This window comes from Erpetoichthys calabaricus, chromosome 12 (assembly GCF_900747795.2).
Source record: "Erpetoichthys calabaricus chromosome 12, fErpCal1.3, whole genome shotgun sequence".
NCBI classification, from domain to species: Eukaryota; Metazoa; Chordata; class Cladistia; order Polypteriformes; family Polypteridae; genus Erpetoichthys; species Erpetoichthys calabaricus.
In genome coordinates this window covers 60,232,241-60,256,320 of record NC_041405.2, presented here as the reverse complement: position 1 = coordinate 60,256,320, position 24,080 = coordinate 60,232,241, and the positions used below count along the sequence as shown (strand labels likewise).

At 40.4% G+C, this 24,080-nt stretch overlaps 1 protein-coding gene across 4 annotated transcripts in view; it reads right to left on the bottom strand.

Annotated features, from left to right (window-relative positions):
• LOC114663090 (kelch-like protein 4) overlaps positions 1-24,080 on the bottom strand; it is a 638,922-nt gene that overhangs the window by 188,024 nt on the left and 426,818 nt on the right. For all 4 annotated transcript variants that reach the window (XM_028816853.2, XM_051935330.1, XM_051935331.1 and 1 more), the window contains exons 5-6: positions 20,605-20,817; positions 10,792-10,978 (exon numbers count right to left, since the gene is read on the bottom strand). In XM_028816853.2, the coding sequence (XP_028672686.2) occupies positions 10,792-10,978; positions 20,605-20,817 (400 nt within the window). The remainder of the gene's footprint in view (positions 1-10,791; positions 10,979-20,604; positions 20,818-24,080) is intronic.

The window sequence follows — 24,080 nt, the reverse complement described above, 5'->3', positions numbered from 1 at the left end:
AATAGGATTTTATATAGTGTGGAAATGGTGTTTAATTCCTCGAAATTGAGCAGTATTTTTTCCAGCATTGTGGAGGGTGCGAGGTGGGGAAAATCGGGCAATTTCTGTTTAACAAAATTTCTAATTTGAAGATAGTGAAAGAAATGTGTAGCTGGGAGGTTGAATTTTGAACGTAATTGTTCAAAAGATGCAAATATGTTGTCTATATAAAGATCTCTGAGCATTTTAATCCCAAAACTTTTCCAGGTATTAAAAACTGGATATGTTTGCGAGGGTTGAAAGAGGTGGTTCTCTTGCAGAGGTGCCACGGATAAAAGATTTTCCATCTTAAAATGCTTTCTAAGTTGGTTCCATATTCTGAGTGAGTAAAGCACAATTGGGTTATTAGTATATTTGCGATAACTTGCATTTATTGGAGAACAGAGCAGGAAGTATAAACAAGTACTACAGGATTTTACTTCTATTGCGGACCAAGCCTGTGTATGTTCATATATTTGTGTCCAGGTTTTTATGGCTTGTATGTTTGCTGCCCAGTAATAAAACTGAAAATTAGGTAAAGCCATGCCACCTTCTGCCTGAGGTCTTTGTAGGGTCGCTCTTCGAAATCGTGGGTGTTTTGAGTTCCAAATGAATGAGGTTATTGTTGAATCTAACTGTTTAAAAAACGATTTATTGATATATATTGGAATGTTTTGAAATAAAGAAGTTTAGGAAGGATATTCATCTTAACAACGTTAATTCTTCCGGCTAGAGTGAGATGAAGGGTTGACCATCTATGCAAGTCTTGCTTAATTTTTTCCATACAGACAGCAAAATTTTGTTGATAAACAGCTTTATGTTTACTTGTGATGTTTACCCCTAGGTATTTAAACTGATCTGCTATGGTAAAAGGTAGGGTGTCCAATCTAATATTATATGCTTGTGAATTCACTGGAAAGAGTATACTTTTATTCAGATTAATTTTAAGACCAGATATCTTTTGAAAATTCTGTTAGTGCTGTTAAAACTGCAGGGACAGTGTTTTCTGGGTCTGATATGTATAAAACCATATCATCTGCATATAGAGAAATTTTCTGTTCCAGTCCTTCTCTGACAATCCCCTTTATCTGAAAAGAATTTCGGCAGTGAACCGTCAGTGGTTCAATGGCAATGGCAAACAGCAGTGGCGACAAGGGACATCCTTGTCTGGTACCACGTTCTAGCTTAAAGTAGTCTGAGCAAATATTATTAATACAAACTGAAGCTTCTGTATTGGTATGCAGTAGTTTGATCCATGCACAAATATTCGGGCCAAACCCAAATTTCTCCAATGCAGTGAAAAGGTAGTTCCATTCAATCATATGAAATGCTTTTTCTGCGTCTAATGATAGTAATATCTCTGGGGTGTTTGATTTTGCTGGTGAATATATAGCATTAAACAAGCGTCGGAGATTGGAAGATAGGTGTCGGCCTTTAATAAATCCAGTTTGATCCTGTGATATTACCAAGGGCAGCACTTTCTCCATCCTTCTAGCTAGAATTTTTGAGAGTATCTTAACACTAGAATTACCAGAGTCTACGAAAAAACTCGTAGATCTGGCCCACCTTAAAACCGTTCTCACCTCTCTTTTGTCTTCTAAATGTGCCGATTAAGAGGAGCAGCAAGTAGCCGGCTATTCCATCCCCCACCGTCGCAGAACGTTCACTAAGTTTTCCCAGCTCATGCCTTGTTTGATTATCTGGAAGTGACTGAACTGCTGGAGTTTTAGAATGGAAATAATAGATCGCTATTTGGAATACATGCATTTCATGCGTGTTCCGTTTCTACAGTAATCTGTGTAAACACATTGCTAAAACAGAAACTTTTTCATATTTTAGTAATAAATGTTACAAAATGTAGGCATAAACTATAGAATCTGTGAAGCCTGAAGTCCAAACATCAAATAAACACTTTCACAAAAGGTTCAAGTATGATACAACAGCTTCCGTGTCTTAACGCTACGGTTTGCTGACTTGGGGTACTGTCGTGCTACAGAGATGTGAGTTCGATTCCCAGCTTTGAAGAAAGTGTTTTTTTTTTCCTCAAACGGACATTAAATTTATAAATTGGTATGCACTGTAAATCGTTAAGTTTAAAATGTCAATCGCAGTTATTTCTGTTGATTAATTCATGCTTTTTTACTTAGAGCCAGAACAGGAGCTTTTTCAGCTTATTCAGCTTCTGATCTGACTCAAACAGCGCCAGTATAACTTCACACCCGATCTGACGCTGTTCGTTTTCAAATAATATTGCATTACTTCGACGATGTTTTCTGATTGGTACTATTCGCGTCATAAAATGATTTCTTCAAAACGTCACATATATTTGTCTCTTTCTTTTTTTAAAATGTGCGTTGTAGCATGCAGCAACTGGCCACCTGCATGTTCTTGCGCACACTGAATAAGCCAGCGCTATATGCAATCATCAGATTCAAATGTTAACAGTTATATAGCACGGAATGGAAATCAGCAGTTCTTAGCATTGCACCACGCAAGCTGTCATATCAACCGCCTACTGTAACTTGCTTTCTTTTTTCTTCGGTTATAGTCTTGAATAAAAGTGCACTTGTTTCGTTATACTTTTACATCAACATATGTTCCTGTGTTTGAGCTACATGGGCATGCTCAAAAAATACACGTATAATGCCACGAAAAGTGCATGCAGACACTTCAGTTCGCAAGCATTGGTACGACAATGCAGTCACAAGTACACTGCAGGGTTTTATCGCGTCTTTATGTGAATACAGCAGTGTCAGATGGGGAGTGTCTGATGATTGCATATAGCGCTGAAGTTACTGCTCTTTACTATGCTGTCCTCTGCATGTCCTGGAGTACAAAAGAAACAGCATACAGCAACACGTTGGGGGGGGGGGGTCATTGGGGAGGGGGTTGTTAGGGAAGGATCCTGAACGCGACTGAGTCAATGAAAAGTGAATTTAAAAAAAAAAATAAACAAAGCTAACCTTTACAAATATCATAAATTACACCGGCTGTTACAGACTGAAATCAAATGTATCTTTTCATTCTAACATAGTGAAAATAAGAACACTTCTCAAAAGGGAGATGTGCAGGATCGAACTCGTGACCTTCTGATTCCCAGTCAGCAACTGATGCTGTTGCGCCACAGAAACAGTGATAAATAGCGAGTGTCAATGTCACACACTACGGCGGCTTTTTTTGGCGGTGGCTTTTTTTGTACTTTTGTGAAAGTGTTTCTTTGATATTTGGACTTCAGGCTTCATACATTGTATAGTTTATGCCTACATTTTGTCATTTGCTACTAGAATAAACAAAACGTTTCTGTTTTAACAATGTGTTTACACAGATTACTGTAGAAATGCACTCCACACTAAAACTCCACTTCACTCCCAGATAATCAATCAAGGCATGAGCTGGGAAAAGTTTGTTTACGTTCTAAGTCGTTGGGGGGATGGAATAGCCGGCTGCTGGCAGCTTGTCTTTATCAGTACATTTAGATGACAAAAGACGCTGTCGGAGAGGTGAGAACGGTTTTAAGAAGCGATTTAAGATGGGCCGGATCTACGAGTTTTTTCATAGGCTCTGGTAATTCTAGTGTTAACATCATTATTCAGGAGTGAAATTGGTCTGTATGATGCACATTGTAACAAGTCCTTATTTTGTTTAGGAAAAACGGTGATTAATGCTGGACGAAATGTTTGAGGTAGTATTTGGTTGTCTCTAGCTTCTGTAAATGTTGCCAATAAGAGGGGAGCTAGCTGAGTGGAGAATTTCTTATAAAATTCTATGGGGTAACCATCAGGGCCTGCTGATTTCCCGCTTTGAAGTGACTTTATAGCATCTAGTAATTCTGTTAGCGTCAGAGGTTTATCCAGTTCCTCAGCACTTAAAGCATCTATTTGTGGTGTCTGTAATGTATCCAGAAATGCATTAGATTGTGTGTTGTCTTCTTTGAGCTCAGTAGAATATAAGGATTTATAATAATCTCTAAATGCGTGCATTATATTTTTATGGTCAATAATTTCTTCTCCATTCGTGTTGGTGATTACTGGTATTGCATTGCGAACTTTTTGTTTGTGTATTTGTTGAGCTAAAAGCTTATTAGCTTTTTCTCCGTGTTCATAGTAATGATGTCCTTATTATTGTTCTCCTTCACTGAAATGCACAGCTTTTTTTTTTTTTTTTAATTATCTAACCCAGAACTGGATGGTATGCGAAGCAAATCTCACCTGTTAGAGCCAATCTTAGAAAGTTAATGTCTGATGTTAAATTCATATAGTGTTTGCTTGTTTCTCATCCATCCATCCATCCATCCATTGTCTCCCGCTTATCCGAGGTCGGGTCGCGGGGGCAGCAGCTTGAGCAGAGATGCCCAGACTTCCCTCTCCCCGGCCACTTCTTCTAGCTCTTCCGGGAGAATCCCAAGGCGTTCCCAGGCCAGTCAAGAGACATAGTCCCTCCAGCGTGTCCTGGGTCTTCCCCGGGGCCTCCTCCCGGTTAGACATGCCCGGAACACCTCACCAGGGAGGCGTCCAGGAGGCATCCTGATCAGATGCCCGAGCCACCTCATCTGACTCCTCTCGATGCGGAGGAGCAGCGGCTCTACTCTGAGCCCCTCCCGGATGACTGAGCTTCTCACCCTATCTTTAAGGGAAAGCCCAGACACCCTGCGGAAGAAACTCATTTCAGCCGCTTGTATTCGCGATCTCGTTCTTTCGGTCACTACCCATAGCTCATGACCATAGGTGAGGGTAGGAACATAGATCGACTGGTAAATTGAGAGCGTCGCCTTGCGGCTCAGCTCCTTTTTCATCACGACAGACCGATGCAGAGCCCGCATTACTGAGGATGCCGCACCGATCCGCCTGTCGATCTCACGCTCCATTCTTCCCTCACTCGTGAACAAGACCCCGAGATACTTGAACTCCTCTACTTGGGGCAGGATCTCGCTACCAACCCTGAGAGGGCACTCCACCCTTTTCCGGCTGAGGACCATGGTCTCAGATTTGGAGGTGCTGATTCTCATCCCATCCGCTTCACACTCGGCTGTGAACCGATCCAGAGAGAGCTGAAGATCACGGCCTGATGAAGCAAACAGGACAACATCATCTGCAAAAAGCAGTGACCCAATCCTGAGTCCACCAAACCGGACCCCCTCAACACCCTGGCTGCGCCTAGAAATTCTGTCCATAAATGTTATGAACAGAAACGGTGACAAAGGGCAGCCCTGGCGGAGTCCAACCATGCGGACCAAGCTCTGACACTGGTTGTACAGGGACCGAACAGCCCTTATCAGGGGGTCCGGTACCCCATACTCCCGGAGCACCCCCCACAGGATTCCTCGAGGGACACGGTCGAACGCCTTTTCCAAGTCCACAAAACACATGTAGACTGGTTGGGCAAACTCCCATGCACTCTCCAGGACTCTGCTAAGGGTGTAGAGCTGGTCCACTGTTCCGCGACCAGGACGAAAACCACACTGTTCCTCCTGAATCCGAGGTTCAACTATCCGACGGACCCTCCTCTCCAGAACCCCCGAATAGACTTTTCCAGGGAGTGTGATCCCTCTGTAGTTGGAACACACCCTCCGGTCCCCTTTCTTAAAGAGGGAGACCACCACCCCGGTCTGCCAATCCAGAGGCACTGTCTCTGATGTCCATGCAATGTTGCAGAGACGTGTCAACCAAGACAGCCCTACAACATCCAGAGCCTTGAGGAACTCCGGGCGTATCTCATCCACCCCCGGGGCCCTGCCACCAAGGAGTTTTTTGACCACCTCGGTGACCTCAGTCCCAGAGATGGGGGAGCCCACCTCCGAGTCCCCAGGCTCTGCTTCCTCATTGGAAGGCATGTTAGTGGGATTGAGGAGGTCTTCGAAGTACTCCCCCCACCGACCCACAACGTCCCAAGTCGAGGTCAGTAGTGCACCATCCCCACCATATACAGTGTTGACACTGCACTACTTCCCCCTCCTGAGACGCTGGACGGTGGACCAGAATCTCCTCCAAGCCGTCCGAAAGTTGTTCTCCATGGCCTCCCCAAACTCCTCCCACGCCCGAGTTTTTGCCTCAGCAACCACCGAAGCCGCATTCCGCTTGGCCTGCCGGTACCTATTAGCTGCCTGCAGAGTCCCACAGGACAAAAGGGACCGGTAGGACTCCTTCTTCAGCTTGACAGCATCCCTCACCGCCGGTGTCCACCAACGGGTTCGGGGATTGCCGCCACGACAGGCACCGACCACCTTACGGCCACAGCTCCGGTCAGCTGCCTCAACAATAGAGGCACGGAACATGGCCCATTCGGACTCAATGTCCCCCACCTCCCTCGGGACATGGTCGAAGTTCTGCCGGAGGTGGGAATTGAAGCTACTTCTGACAGGGGGCTCTGCCAGACATTCCCAGCAGACCCTCACAACACGTTTGGGCCTACCAGGCCTGACCGGCATCCTCCCCCACCATCGAAGCCAACTCACCACCAGGTGGTGATCAGTTGACAGCTCCGCCCCTCTCTTCACCCGAGTGTCCAAGACATGTGACCGCAAGTCCAACGACACGACCACAAAGTCGATCATTGAACTGAGGCCTAGGGTGTCCTGGTGTCAAGTGCACATAAGAACACCCCTATGCTTGAACATGGTGTTTGTTATGGACAATCCATGACGAGCACAGAAGTCCAATAACAAAACACCACTCGGGTTCAGATCGGGGGGGCCATTCCTCCCAATCACGCCCTTCCAGGTTTCACTATCATTGCCCATGTGAGCATTGAAGTCTCCCAGCAGTACGAGGGAGTCCCCAGAAGGTATGCCCTCTAGCACCCCCTCCAGGGACTCCAAAAAGGGTGGGTACTCCGAACTGCTGTTCGGTGCATATGCACAAACAACAGTTAGGACCCGTCCCCCCACCCAAAGGCGGAGGGAGGCTACCCTCTCATCCACCGGGGTAAACCCCAATGTACAGGCTCCAAGTCGGGGGGCAATAAGTATGCCCACACCCGCTCGGCGCCTCTCATCAGGGGCAACTCCAGAGTGGTACAGAGTCCAGCCCCTCTCAAGGAGATTGGTTCCAGAGTCCAAGCTGTGCGTCGAGGTGAGTCCGACTATATCTAGCCGGAACCTCTCAACCTCGTGCACAAGCTCAGGCTCCTTCCCCTTCAGAGAGGTGACATTCCACGTCCCAAGAGCCAGCTTCTGTAGCCGAGGATCGGACCGCCAAGGTCCCCGCCTTCGGCCACCACCCAACTCACACTGCACCCGACCTTCTTGGCCCCTCCCATAGGTGGTGAGCCCATGGGAAGGGGGACCCACGTTGCCTCTTCGGGCTGTGCCCGGCCGAGCCCCATGTGTGTGATGATTCATGATTCTTGTACACAATAAACGACTGATAAATACAATACCTAAATTACAAAACAAACACTAACAGCAAACATACTACTGGCTACTACCCAGTTGACAGGAACAACACTGTATCATGACAGTAAAATAACTATGTAATATGGAGATTTTATCTTCAGAAAAGACAGAGAATTATAAATCTACACAGAAATAACATTGAAACACTGGAATATGTGTAAATACAGCATCTATCCAGACAAATGTCATTATTTTTGCATTTGATTTCTTTTGCTTGTGTTCAACAATCAATGGAACAATGCTTATTTTAATTTATTGATCACAGTAAACCCCAGAAATGACACAGGGGTGCAACAGAATTATTGTTAATTGACTGTGTGTGTGTGTATATATATATATATATATATATATATATATATATAAATAAACAGTTAATACAGTATGTGTAAATAGTGCTTTGACTTTTTATTTCCTTTTAGCACTTTTATGATAACATACAAATTGCTTTTGCTAAGGAGATTTTACTTTTAAATTTGTGTTTTTTATTGTTTTTGTAATATAGTTTATTCATAACATTTCTATGTGGTCTTGCTATGCTGATCTATTGTTCTGACACTGAGACAAATCAGAGAATTTTTAAATGAAGGACCAGTGACAGAGACAAGAGCCAGAAAAACAAGAAAAGTTTCTTAACCAGGAAGTCAATAAAAAAATTCCCATCAAACCAAATTCAAAAACCATAAATTTAAGTTGGAAAAAGTGTGCACAAGGAACTACAACTAAATAAACACATGTAGTACTTTTGTTATTTTTTTGCAAATTAAGAAATATAGGAATCACTTTTGGTGACCATAATACCCGCAATCCTGTGATGTCACAGTCACTTACTTTTGGGTCATATTCTTTGCAACATAGCAAAAACCGCTCCACAAAATGGCAGCACCCATGATAAAAAAAAAATATTCAGCTTTACAATAACACATTTCAGATGCAAATTAAGATCAGATTCACAACCCTTAGATTTATTAACTCCAAACTGAATGAAAATATTAAGAACAGGTACAAAAAATACATAAAATGGACATCAGAATGTCAGTGTCCTTGTACATTTTGTGAAAAATTAGGCCTCTACTTAAATGCCTTGGAAAATAAAGGAAAAAATAGCCAGAGGAGTGGGAAAAAGCCCATAATTTTTTAGTTATGTACAGTCAAAGCCAAACATATGGAAATTTCTAGGAAGGAGCTGAGATTTTGCTAAAGAAAATGGTTTCTTTTATGATGCATACCAAGGAATATGCCAGTTCCAATTTTGACAAAGAAGGTGAAGTAACTTGACAAAAAAGCACTTTTTTCTGACTACGAAGTAACCAAGTTTTTTCTGACCAACTTATTAAAAGTAGTGTTTGTGAAAATTGAAATTATGTATGATATCACATCAGTTTTAGTTGTCACTTTCAACACTTTCATCATCATAAACGATTATTACATAAGTGCTTAGGTAAATATATATCTCATCCCATCTAATTTCAATGAAAAAATTTTTGACGCTGGATTTCGGTGACACTGCTACATTCTTTGTATTTTTCTATATAATCTATTACTGATATGTTGTAAATATTTTAAATGTAACTAGTATAATCTCTTTAACAATTACTATAGTGTTTTTGGGGTTGTCATGCATATGTGTCTGTGGATCCCCTCCTGCCTCATCTTGGCTAAGCAGTCCCACACTGAGGCGAGAGGTGTCATTGTCGCTAATGGTTTTGTCTGTTTCTCTTCTAGCAGCCAGGAGAAGACACCCATTGAGAGCATTTCACCCCACCCCTTCCAGTCGGAAGAACATAAAAACAAGATGACCACAGAAGCTGGCATTTTTTTCTGGACCCATATTCATGAGAGAAGGAGCTCCAAACCAGACCTTATCTAACAAAAATCTCTTGCCATCAGCATTTCTGTTTCATTTTTGTGCCATTGTGCACAATTTTTGTTTTTCCAGTAATTACTTTTAAACAGGGTGACTTGGTTGGCACTACAACATTTCTTCAGTCCAAATGTCATACCTCACAAAACCACAGGGATTTTGTTTAGTAAGTTTAAATTCTTAGTTAACTACCTCTAAGCACAGAGCTAGGTTTGTTGACAGTCTTCTTGATTTATTTTGAGTGCTTTGCAGTGCAAGCCTGCCTCATCTCAGTAGCAGAGAAAGCAGCCACGTATCAATAGTATAACAGTGCTCGATGAGTTTTTTTTATCTTACTCTATTTATTACATTTTCTGTCACATTTAACTGTGTCTAAATATATTTTGTCTGTGTATTTTATGGTTCAAAAGAGGTGAGGAAGAAAACAAAAAATATTTTGAAATTCTGAATCTTTCTATGGCAAATTAAGACAAAATCACATTAGTTGTAATAAGATTAAATTTTGCTGAAGCAGCCTTTTTACTTTACTATTCATGAAAAAGGAAATTGCCATTGCCCGTTACTACAATGAAGCCGTCATATTCCGAGACAACACACAGAAGGTATGCATAGCAACATATTGTTATTTTTAAATGATATCATTAATGCGTAATTCCATAGAAACTTGGAAGGAAACCAGAAACTCAAACTAAACCAATGACTGGTAAACAAAACTAGAAAAAGATCAAATAATGTGCTAAAACTGGGAAGATTCTTTTTTTCTGTCATAAATTAAAAAATATTTAAACTACTGTGGAATATGGCCCGGACACAAACAGGCGGACACCGATGGTTCATCAGCCAACACACATTTATTTACACCGCTCATATTTACAACAATAAAGTGCCACACACAACCCCAGAACTTCCCCAAAGTCCAGGCCCTTCCAATGCCTCTCTTTCTTCGGGCCGCCTCCATTCCTCTCCTCCAGAGCTCCGTCTCTCTTCCTCCCGACTCAAGCCATCGAATGGAGTGAGGCGGCCCCTTTTATCCCCACCCGGATGTGCTCCAGGTGCCTCCCAATAATCTTCCGCCGGCACTCCCAAGTGTGGCGGACGTATCGGCTGCACACCTGGAAACACTCCGGGTGTCCCTGGTCTTCTTCCCCCCTGCACTTCAGGCCAGGGCTCCTCAGGCATTGGGGCGCCCCCTGGCGATGACCATGGGCCCCTATAGGGTTGAGCTTTTAAGCTCTGTTCCTGTGGTCCCCAAAGCCACTAGGGTGGTTGCCCCCTCGTGGTCTGGAGGAGGAGTAAACCCCCAGCCACTTGTCACACTACTAAAACTGTAAAGTTCCACTTGGCTTTACCTTCCTTTAAAGTCACACTTATTCTAAAGATTCTTTTAATGCTAACTGTGATTTGTTCTTGTAATATTTTCGTCCTGGATGAACAGTTCTAAATAGCTGAATTTATTTCAATACGTGAAATTACCAGCACACAGAATAATTAGCCACTATCAAATCATACCAATCACTGTTACCTTTTGTTGCATCCATGCCTCCCACTGCATAAAGTGATCCTACTGTTGACTTTCTAGGTTTTGTTCTAGGACTCTGCAACATAGGGCGACGTTCTGGCAAAAGGTGATACTTCATTGCTTCCATGAGAAGTTTCTGGCACTCTAAATCATCAGCAAACATCTTGTTGTTTTCTAAGTCAGCTAAAAGCTAAATACAAGAAAGCAGATAACGTGAATAAAGTTTGTAATTGCAATTTTATATTCATGAATATATGAAATATGAATACTACAAGAGTTATGTGGAGTAATGATAAGGAAGCAAGCAGGCACATTTTACTTACTAAGCATATTTAAAAACAACATGGTGTAAGCCAAAGGACTGTACATATTATCAATAAAGGTGAGTGAAAAAATCACAAGAATTCATCACCATGTATTAATTAGTGAAAGCACACCAAAGCTGGGCTAAGTGCGTAAACATGCATCTTTAGATCATGGGGGTATTTTCCGTAAGTCGCTTAAATCATCCGAGATCAGATGCCTCATCTTGGATGAGTTAATGCCAGTGAAACTCATCCGGGATAAGTCTGTTTTTCAAACGCAGCTGTGTAGTAGATTAGTCTAGCTGGATCCAATCATCTGAGATGATTGCGCGCGCCCGCGCTGATTGAAAAGCCCATATACAGTGTATCCGGAAAGTATTCACAGCGCATAACTTTTTCACATTTTGTTATGTTATAGCCTTATTCCAAATGGATTAAATTCATTTTTTTCCTGAGAATTATACACACAACACCCCATAATGACAACGTGAAAAAAGTTTACTTGAGGTTTATGCAAATTTATTAAAAATAAAAAAACTGAGAATCACATGTACATAAGTATTAACAGCCTTTGCTCAATACTTTGTCGATGCACCTTTGGCAGCAATTACAGCCTCAAGTCTTTTTGAATATGATGCCACAAGCTTGGCACACCTATCCTTGGCCAGTTTCGCCCATTCCTCTTTGCAGCACCTCTCAAGCTCCATCAGGTTGGATGGGAAGTGTCGGTGCACAGCCATTTTAAGATCTCTCCAAAGATGTTCAATCGGATTCAAGTCTGGGCTCTGGCTGGGCCACTCAACGACATTCACAGAGTTGTCCTGAAGCCACTCCTTTGATATCTTGGCTGTGTGTTTAGGGTCGTTGTCCTGCTGTAAGATGAACCGTCGCCCCAGTCTGAGGTCAAGAGCGCTCTGGAGCAGGTTTTCATCCAGGATGTCTCTGTACATTGCTGCAGTCATCTTTCCTTTTATCCTGACTAGTCTCCCAGTCCCTGCCGCTGAAAAACATCCCCACAGCATGATGCTGCCTCCACTATGCTTCACTGTAGGGATGGTATTGGCCTGGTGATGAGCGGTGCCTGGTTTCCTCCAAACGTGACGCCTGGCATTCACACCAAAGAGTTCAATCTGTGTCTCATCAGACCAGAGAATTTTCTTTCTCATGGTCTGAGAGTACTTCAGGTGCGTTTTGGCAAACTCCAGGCGGGCTTCCATGTGCCTTTTACTAAGGAGTGGCTTCCGTCTGGCCACTCTACCATACAGGCCTGATTGGTGGATTGCTGCAGAGATAGTGGTCCTTCTGGAATGTTCTCCTCTCTCCACAGAGGACCTCTGGAGCTCTGACAGAGTGACCATCGGGATCTTGGTCACCTCCCTGACTAAGGCCCTTCTCCCCCGATCGCTCAGTTTAGATGGCCGGCCAGCTCTAGGAAGAGTCCTGGTGGTTTCGAACTTCTTCCACTTACAGATGATGGAGGTCACTGTGCTCATTGGGACCTTCAAAGCAGCAGAAAATTTTCTGTAACCTTCCCCAGATTTGTGCCTCGAGACAATCCTGTCTCGGAGGTCTACAGACAATTCCTTTGACTTCATGCTTGGTTTGTGCTCTGACATGATCTGTCAACTGTGGGACCTTATATAGACAGGTGTGCGTCTTTCCAAATCATGTCCAATCAACTGAATTTACCACAGGTGGACTCCAATTAAGCTGCAGAAACATCTCAAGGATGATCAGGGGAAATAGGATGCACCTGAGCTCAATTTTGAGCTTCATGGCAAAGGCTGTGAATACTTATGTACATGTGCTTTCTCAATTTTTTAATTTTTAAAAATTTTGCAAAAACCTCAAGTAAACTTTTTTCACGTTGTCATTATGCGGTGTTGTGTGTAGAATTCTAAGGGAAAAAATAAATTTAATCCATTTTGGAATAAGGCTGTAACATAACAAAATGTGGAAAAAGTGATCTGCTGTGAATATTTTCCGGATGCACTGTAGGTCAAACAATTTTACTGTATGTCAACATGCCTATTGGCTATTTTCAACTCTTAGAAAAAGTTACATTACCTGCATGTTAATACTGTGGAAGCCTTTTCTGTTTATGTAATCTAGCTCATTTGGGCCTGATGGGGCCTTCATTCTGATCTGCGTACAATTCAGTGGCCCAATCACATTTGGAAATCCTGGGTAATGAGAATGAATTATGAGATTCTTTATGGAACTGTGGGTGTTTTTGCCTGTGTATTACCTACCTGCAATGGCATGAAACGCCTCTTTTATTGTCTGCACATGCAGGTGTCCAGGAAACACTATGAAAACCCAAAGGAAATATTGCAAAGCCAAACAGACTTTACGAAGTGCCTGGCAAACTGCACTTTTAGATAGATTTTCCAGCCAACACAGGGCACAAGGCAGGAACCAATCCTGGGCAGGGTGCCAACCCACCGCAGGCATTGCCTACAGTATATAAAAAAAGTGCCGCTTGCAAAAAACCTCAAAGCAATGCATACTGTCTGTGTGGTTGTGAGAACCCAACTTCACCTAGTTTGACTTCAAATATAAGGTGCTAATAAATCTTTGAGGTTCAATATTCCCCCTCGGCTAAAGCGGTATGTTTCGAAAAGAATTTCTTCCAGGAGCAATAAAGGATCTTGCCAATCGCGCAAAACCCTCTCTATATGAAATTCTCTTCTTATAATTTGTGCACCAATATCAATTGGTCGCTCATTCATGAACGGCGAAGCCATGACTGAATGAATTCCATGCACAGACACTGATTAAGTGTGTGAGCTAATCCTTGTCTACATAGAATAAACCAGTTCCGAGCAGGTTTGAGGATTTGGAAGTGCTGCTATGACAACACATCAAGCAAGAGTTTTGAAAAACCGACAGATCCAGGATCATGCCAAACCGTCAACAATTACACCCAGCTAAACGAGTAATCCACGTATGAAAAATTCCCCCAATGGGTGGGCCAGTGTTAATCTTGCTGATAAAAACTAAGATGAAAAATACTTGTCAACAACATTTTTTCTGCTACAAAAATGTGACAAAAACTAAATAAAAATGTGCCATTAATGACAAAAACTAAGACGAATGCTTTTAAAATCGAATAAAATAAAAATGTTACAAACTGACAACTGGACAATGAGCGATGTGAAGCTCTTTGCACATCTCTGTTACACATGACATGGTCCACCAACAAATAACGAGCTTGAATGCAGTGGTTCAATTTTAAAATCTTGTATGCACGTTTGTAATTGGCTAACACTAGTCTGAGCGCCATCAGGAAATCATCACATCAGCCAGAATCTTGCTCCACTCAGGTCCAGTATGTTGGCCAATGTCAATCTCTGTCAAAAAATGCGGTCAGACATATGGACTGACATTAATTATAATGCTGATGAAAATAAAGGCCAGTTTAAGCAATGTAGAAAGAAGCTCACAGGAAAAAACACCACAAAACTGAAGAGGGGTATAGAGACGTGCCATCCTAAGATTCATACCAAGGTATGTAATGTTATCTGGGTGGCAAGTGCGTCAGTTTATTTTAGGTGTGCTGCTAGTTGGGATGTCACATTGATAGTAAGGGCAGTACTGTACTCTTGTGTGACTGGAAATATATAAGTAATATGTGAATAAAAACTACATATGATAAAGGCTGAACAGTGGTGATGATACAGCACCACATCAAAAAGAAATGCAGCAGAAGTCATGTCTGGCAATGCTGTTTGTTCAAGAATTTCAGTGTTCAATTTGGGAAAACATGCTTATTAATGAAAAAAAAAAGACGACACACAGACACACACAGGCTTTTATAACTGCCAGTTTTATCTCTTTACGAGTTACTTAACAGATTTGTGTAGCTTTGACAGCTTTGAAACTGTTTTGCTTGTTCATGCATTTGTTACAATCGATGAAATGACGGGGGTATTAATTGCTTTTAATACAGTGTCCTACCTACAAAGTCCTGATAAAGGAACGGAAGCTTTGCATTCGTTCTTTGATAGTAATGAGCACATCTACACATTTGTCCATGCATCCATCCATTTTGTAACTGGTGGATATGGTTCAGGGCTGCGGGTGAAACCACCACGCACACATCCACTTATACAGTATGGGCACAGTGGCAGTGATGACAACAGTCGTAGCAAAAGATGAGGCAAGTTTCAAATGAAGTAGCTATTTGGCTTGTCACCATCATTGATGAATTAAGCTGCTCCATTTGTTAATACTAACACAAAATGTATTGAGGATTTCAGTGCTTGATGTGCTTGAAGCACATCTCCCTATTAATATGATATGTACTGTACAGCAAAACAGCATTGCTTCATTACTGAATACGGATATGGAAACACTAAATATTGTGTTATTCATTTGGATTTTGAGGGCAAAGTAATGTTTATGAGCATAACCCTTAAAATGTGAAGAACGTAGTAAAAATCACAGCATCATAAGGCATGTTGAGGGCCAGAAAATTGTGATGACAGACCAGAGCTGCCATAATCTGACCAAGATTTTTTGGAGTTGGCAGGTTGTTTCATTTACAAAAATGTATTTACTTTATATTACATGTATTGTTTATGTTCCAATTTTGAACATAACTTGATCATGTTTAATTTATTGAATCTTGTGGGATGTACAATATACTAATTTCAGTCATTTAGGTAGAAGTCAAAATAGTTATATTTAGTCCTCCCCGGAAATTAAAAAGCACCAAGCGGATTTATCGTCAGCGGAGTTTGGATAACTTGACGGTAAAGTCATGTGAAGCACCAGGTTGTGGGTTTCAGTTATTGTCACCAGTTAAGTTTAAAAAAAAACAAAAAAAAAAAACACAAAAACATTCAGGTATTCATATAAAACACGTAATCACACAGGCTAACATTACTCTGTTTTGCATTCTATTCTCTTTTAATGTTTCATCAAACTATGTTCACTAACTGCCGTCACAAGTCAGTAAACGTACTACCCTGTATTAAGTAGTCTAGATTTACTTGCTTAGTACAGGTATGTTAACATACTTTGGGGGGGGGTTCTGACTTTCGTTACAGGGTCAGCTACTTTCAGCATTGCTATTCATTAGTATTATCATAACATTGCACAACCAGATAAATACTATTAAAACAGACCAATAAATAATACACCCAAATATAATACAATGCATTCACCAGATTTGCTCATTTGAAAATAAAAATAAAAATATTTGTGAAAGGTGTCAAGCTGCACTTTTTGCACTTTATATTTTACTAATATTTAACATTTATTCTATAATATATACAGTTACATTATAAAATACATTTATTTATATTTATGTAACACTCTATCCAAGGTGAATTTTATGTTCATATTTAGTTATACATTGGTCATGGCATTCTAACACAGCCAAAGAAGCAGCTTTCTTGTACAACTATTGTACATTTCAGCTTTTGAATACTAATCTTTTGTATTTTTTTTAGTTTGTATTGTTTTTACCAAATAAAACTAGTTTTGGTATAAGCAAACCTGTTTATTTCTTCTTAATAACCTTGAACATGAACTATAAAATGATACTGGAACAAGTATAATTGACAACATAAAAAAGGTTATAACTTGGTGAGGTGCATTTTTTAAAAGGTTTATAAAACAATTCTTAAAATATTATGCTCTATTGACATGTTCATTTAATAATAATAATTAATAATAATTCATTACATTTATATAGTGCTTTTCTCAGTACTCAATAATGTAATATAATTAATTTAACAGAGAATGAAAAAGTTTAATTCATTTTATATAAAATATGATGTTTCAAGATATATTAATTTAATGCATTAAGCATAATTAAATTATTTTTGATAAAAGCAATTTATTATGTGCAACCAATGTACATATTTTTTTTTTATTTTAATCTGACATGCCGTTTTTTTCAGTGCTACTCTTCATTTTATGTCCAATAATCACATGTGGTTTGGGTCATTAATGTACATGTTATTATAATAGTTTAGAGGTATGGTATATTCTGTGCATATTCATATGCGAAATAAGATAACCATCTGATTTTGACTGTTTGACTAACTAAAATTAATGTACTTTTTGTTGGCTAAAACTAATAATTAAGTTATTAAAATGCAACTAAAACAAAAATGCAATTTAGTCAGAAGACTAAGACTAACACTACATCAAAATGTATTGTCAAAATTAACACTGGGGTGGCCAAACGTTTTGATGCTGGGCCAAATTTCCGGTAATGACTTGTAAAGTGGGCTGTGCAAAATCTCCTTTTACCTGGGAACCCAGGCAATCAAGGCATATAAAAATGAGAAACATTGACCTTAAAAATATTTGCTATAAGAAATTCTTTAATTATAAAAAAAAGTTTATCAAAAGCTGTTAAGAGCAATGTCCAAACACCAATAAGCAAATCATTTCTTTTAAAGCACAGTGATTTTGCTGTTTATTTTTCATGAACATGAATCCTTTTGCTTCAACTTAAAATGAGGAATGCTGCACAAAAATTATTTGCAATGATTTTTATCTATTAGTATTCTTATATATATAGTTTTCTTTTGTTAAAAGACCTGCTTACCATTCACTGTATGTCCTACCAAATATTATGTCATGTGAGCAGCAGAAAGTAAACAAACTTTGATAAATGTACTTTTATTATTACTATTGCACTGGAGTTCAGTTGCTTCCAGTGTTAATGGAACATTGTCCATTTAATCACCAAATAGAAAGGACAAAAATGCAACACTATCTCAAAAGAAAGTTAATATCCAAATTAACAACAAAGGATGAAAATCTGAAATGCATTTTTGTCTGAACATTGTTTTTTTAAAATTGAGAAAATAAACAGGTTTTGCCCTTTGCAACTGATTCTGAAGAATGTAGAAAAAGGCAAATTAACATCTGAAAACTGAAATGAGCTCACCCAAAACCTTTTACATCTAACCTCCTTCTCAGTCTCACCTTCTTCTGTCACATTTTAAACTGCACTCTTTATACTGATTTGTACAAAGACCTGGAGTCGCATTTAAATTTCCACCTATCAGCGAAATTCATTGCTGATAAATTCAGCCACACAAAAACTCAGATTCTTTAAAAACTGTAAGACAAAGGCAAACAAGCAGTTAAAAACATAAACACACACACCCCTGTATTTGGCAGCGATACAGATTGTCTGTATTCATATGGTAAAAGCTTAGCTTATTTAATTTTTTGAATGACAGAGCTTGACATTGTATAACACTCAAGCCAATGTAGCATCTATCTTGTTAAGAACACCTCAGAGGGAAGGAATATTATATATTAATATGAGTCTTGTGTCTCAGTCTTGTAGGAGGCAATCAAGGGATTTATCTAAAACATTTCAATTTATTTTGCCTCCCATGTTACCCAAACCATATTAAAAAATATTTCTGCACTTGAAAGTAAACTGACAACTTTGAAACAATCATGCCCTCTAGTGCATGACCCAAAGTTTGAATTACAAATCTCAGTTATTAAAAGTGAGTCAAACTCTTTATGGAAGAATAAGGATTCATTTCATCCATCCATTTTCCAACCCGCTGAATCCGAACACAGGGTCACGGGGGTCTGCTGGAGCCAATCCCAGCCAACACAGGGCACAAGACAGGAACCAATCCCGGGCAGGGTGCCAACCCACCACAGGACACACACAAACACACCAAGCACACACTAGGGCCAATTTAGAATCGCCAATCCACCTAACCTGCATGTCTTTGGACTGTGGGAGGAAACCGGAGCACCCGGAGGAAACCCACATAGACACGGGGAGAACATGCAAACTCCATCCAGGGAGGACCCGGGAAGCGAACCCGGGTCTCCTAACTGCGAGGCGGCAGCGCTACCACTGTGCCACCGTGCCGCCCTGGATTAATTTCAGTTACACATAATTAGAACAAAAAATGTAGAAAATATCTGTCTGTCCTGGATGTCACCTTTCATTAAGTCTACACAAAGCTTAAGTCTTCTATTAAAAGAGGTAAAAAGAACATTTAACAATGTCCTAAAGAAATGAACTCTGTTTTGATTCTACCACTCCCAAATTATTTTTTTCAAATATTTTGACCCATGGAAAAAAAATTAAACTTATCTTGATCTTCCTTCTATCTCAGAATAGGCGGCCTCCCTACTTGATGCCCTAAGAAGTTACAGCAAACACGTTCCACCATAAATAAGGGCAAACCACGGGTATAGATGGGTTGCCACCTGAACTTACATAATTATGAACATGTTGATACTGTACATCTTTTCTCATCTAAAATAAAGTTGAATAGGTTCTATAGTTTGTCTAATACTCAGATGACTGAAAATTTTATTTTGATGCTGCCCATTCCAACATCTCCCTACGCCAACTTTCAGAAACAAAAATGTTTTGTGCAGGAAGCATGGGGTTAGTAGTTCTTATTAATAGGTTCTCAGGTATTGATCAATAGGGCAGTGGTAGGAACTTGTTTGGTGGAATTGTATGCTCTGGGTCACAAAAAATGATATGAGGGTCAAACATATGAAACAACACATCATTTTTTACATTCTTATTACTGGGGCTGTAGGTAATGACAAAGTTAAATCTGGTGAAAATCAAAGTCCAACAAGCCTGCCATGCATTCAGTCTTTAAGCAGACTTTAACACTTTGAACACGTTACAAGTTAACTCGTATCTCCTGTTGCAGGTGGCTGGGGGGGCGACCCGTCCGGGACACCCCGGAGAACAGGAGGAGGGGTTATACCTCCCCCAGACCATGTGGGGGCGATCGGCCTGGTGGCTATAGGGACCACAGGTACAGAGTTTTGAAGCTCAACCCTGTAGGGGCCTGTGGTCACCACCAGGGGGTGCCCCAATGCCTTAGGAGCCCTGGACCTCCGCACTTCCGCCACACCCGGAAGTGCTGTGGGGAAGAGGATCGGGGACACCCGGAGTGCTTCTGGGTGCAGAGCCGGTACTTCCGCCACACTGGGGAGTGCAGGCAGAAGCTCATCAGAAGACACCTGGAGCACATCCAGGTGCAGATAAAAGGGGCCACCTCCCTCCAGTCAGGGGCTTGGGTCGGGTGGAAGAAGGACGAGGTCTTGGAGGAGGCAAGGAGGCGGCCTGAAGAGAGAGAAGGCATTGTTGTTGGCCAGGACTTTGGGGACTTTAGGGGTTTGTGTGTCACAATTGTAAATATGGAGCACTTAAATAAACATGTGTTGGGTGACATTAATGTGTCTGCCTGTCTGTGTCCGGGTCATCTTCCACACTCCGTAAGCCTGTCAAGATGCGATGTACAATATAACTCGTTTCTCAGTATCCAGCCACTATAGACACTGCCAGCATGCTGGCACATTTCAGTTACCTACTACAGCGCTCTCATCTAGTGGGTAGTGATAGAATTTTTTTAACAGCTTATGGAAAATAGTATCTAGATATCCTGTAGTTTACATTTACATTAATATTTAAATGAATTTCAGATTTTTTTTAAAACAAAGCTGAATATATTCTGAACAAATGTATTTTAATACTTACCCGAGGAGGCAGAAGTGGTAGTCTAATGTATGAAAGAAGAAAGCCTAGCTCCCGTTGTCTAGCAGAAATATCATGCCTGACCCACACCATCAGTGCTTGAAATATAGTCTCTTCATCAGGCACATTTATGTCATCACTGGCTAATAGTTTATCTATCTCTGAGCTAGGAAGCAGGAGAAATTCTTGATTCTTTATGACTTCGAGGAAATGTTCCTAAAATCAAAAAAGCCATTAAAATGATTATGTATTAATCATTTGTATTAAGAAATGTCCCAATAAACCATCACCAAACATTAATTGTTCATTAAGCTACAGAAGCTTCAATAAATTCAGTTCCTGGTGAGTTCTTGACCATTATGATTGCCAGCTAGAGAAATAAAACAAGATAGATCAGTCTCTCAGTTTAAGAGAAATCTGAACTTCTCATCCCTTACACTGTGTTAATTCTATTGATAAATTTGGAAGTTAGCTTTTCTTGTTAGTGAACAGGATGGAACAAGGTGGTCACGGAGTCAAACTTTTCAGCAAAATGCATATAATGTTTTTGGCTCTTTTTCATTGACTGCTCTCTAATTGTTTCTTTTCACTGCCATGCTCTATGTCAATTTATTCCATCTTCAAGTATGGACCACCACCTCTAACATCTTCCTTCTGCCTTGTAACCTTCTTTCTTGTGTATCCTTTTGTTACTGCCTTTCTTCCTCATTTTAAGAAGTTGCTTCCTGGCCCATCACTTATGTGTCCTCTGAGATGTCGCAAAACTTAAGCTCATCCCTTCATCACAGATACTCTCAATCAGTTTCTGCTGGTTTGACTCTTGCTACCCTCATGATTGCAAGAACTGGAACTATGCTGCACCCTTTGTCTAATCTCAGATCCAACACATTTTCAAAGGAATTATTTCTTTCCGTCTTTATCAGCATCTAATTTCGTCTTTCCTAGTATATATTCTGACCACATCAAACCACTGAAAATGCCCTTAGAACTGTCACCAGAGTCATCCTTTCCTACTTTCATATCACACACTGTGCGTGGGGTCCATAATCAGAGGACCAATGTTGTCAATTGAGGGTTCACAGTCCTCAGGGATTTAGGAGCTCCACTGGATGGCCAATTGAATTGCACATTTTATCATTTGATTTACTTGACTTGAGTCAGGTAACTCTTGCCATAATGTAACTAGGCGTTTTGCATAACATCACTGAAATATAATGCAAAGTGAAAACCTCCTCATTGGAGGAGCCGCATCTTGACTCTGTTGGGGTTATTGCTGTTTCATGAATCATCAAATTAACATAACTGGTTGTGATAATTTTCCATTAATGAGCAGAGAGATGGCATGAAGCCAACACTAGTCAGGAGTACAGAAAAGGGAAAAAAATGAAGCAGCATGTGCTGTATTTCCAAGTGTGTTTAGAAATCAAAATGTGTCTAACTTGTGTCTAGCATTACAGCAATTGCCACCACAGTAAAGGTAGAAGTTTACTGGAGTAACAGTGTTGTAGCATTATGTATAATATTTTTGATATTGAGTGTTTAACAGATATTATCTGATGTGACAGTGCCTAGCTGACACATGGTTGAGGATAAAGTTACTTGACATATAAAGTGCTCTGAGTGTTACTGCATTGAGGACATGTCTGCAAATTTCACCAACATACTGGCTTTCTTTCTTACTTGTTAGTTATTGAATGAATTGTGGAAAAGCACCATGTAAGCAACTTTGACATGAAAAATAGAGCATTGGGTCATATTAACTTCAATTGTTGGTTAATTTTATTAGCAGCTAACATTACTAATTTAGTAAATGCCTTATTGCTATCTGCTGTCATTGGAAGGACAAAACAAAGTTTAGATAAATTCATAATTGTAGATGATATATTCACATGTTCATTTTTAAAATATTTAACTATTCTATTTCATTTTGACCCTGCATGCACTGAGTTAGGTAAGTAGTATTAGTAGTTTTTATTTTATTATTATTATTAGTTATAGTAATATAGTGTGTGTTAGTACTAGTAGTAGCTGTATTTTATACTATCTTTATTATTAGTAGTAATAGTAGTAGTAGCAGTAGTAGTATTTAAAATTATTATTATTAGTAGTAGTAGCAGTAATAATAAAATTGTTTTTGTTGTTGTATCACGTTACAAGTAATACTGTTGGCTATGTCAAGTTACAAAGAATAACAGCACATTGATACATTGATAACCACTACTATTACTATTATTATTATTACTAATTAGGTCTTCATTTATTAAGGGAACAAATCATTTGGGATATCATTGCCATTAAATACCATTAAAGTCCAAATCTATGGGTTGCCGTCTAGATTGCAGCATCCCTACCAGTTACTAGTTTTTCAAGACTTAAGCTCATTACAACATATTTCAGGTCATCCATTGCACAGAGAGCTGTTATGTGATGACCTCATAGATGACTTTGCCTTCAGAAAATGTAGATGTGTGCTGTTGTGATATGCAGCCAAGTGACTAAAGAAACCCCATGAGGTGGGAGCAGGGGGTCCAGATTCCTCTGTCACACTTCCGATTCTGGTCACAGATGACGTCACTTCCGGGTTTGACATTTAAAGCCACCATCCTATCACTACTTCATCAGTTCAATTTGGAACTCAATGAGAGCACATCTCAATTGATTTCTATACCCTACTGCAGCTGGGAACAATATACGGGTGGCTGCCCTAAACTTTTTGTGTGTTGAGACTGATTGTTTCACAGTGGTGCAGGCGACGGGATAATGGCCCCCTTTTGGAACCAGAAGCCAACTCAAGACAAAGTCTCAATACACGCTCATCCCAATCAACTAAAGAACAGTCAGGTAGGAGAGTACCGTTGCCGAGCTGGGCTCCAATGGTGTGTGTACAGGGAATCTGGAGTATGTTCTGACCCAGAAACCTTTAGGGAAAACCTGGGACCGGCGAGGGCCGGCTTCAGAAGGGAACACAGTGGAAACTAATTATGGACTCCTGAGGATGGGGACCAAACCCAAAACCCCATAAAGATAAAACTCTTTGAGAAAGGTGGGGTTGCCTCAGGTTGGCAGGCAAGTGAAATAATGACCTGCGAATTTAATCCAGAAAAATACCTTCAGGAACAGGCCTTTTGGCACAAAGTTGGGTGTTGGCTAAGGCCAAACAAAGGAAATGCCCGATGAATAGTCAAACGGATATCCTGTGCATTATTTATAAATAAGTGTGGGTTGCAGTGTGCTTTTGCTAACCTTCTGGCCTTTATGCATATGGGAGAAGCACTAGTCAATGGCCACAAAGTGGCATCTTTATTTGATTCTGGCAGTAACATTTCCGTTGTTGCTTGCCATCTAGTGTTGCTGTGACAATGGTTAAAAGTAAAGACAAGTCTAACCTGTATACATTGGGGTGTCCAATCGTACGAGTCCGCCATCTGTTACATCTTCCAAGACTGCGTATTGAAAAAAATGGCGGTGGCGGTACTCGA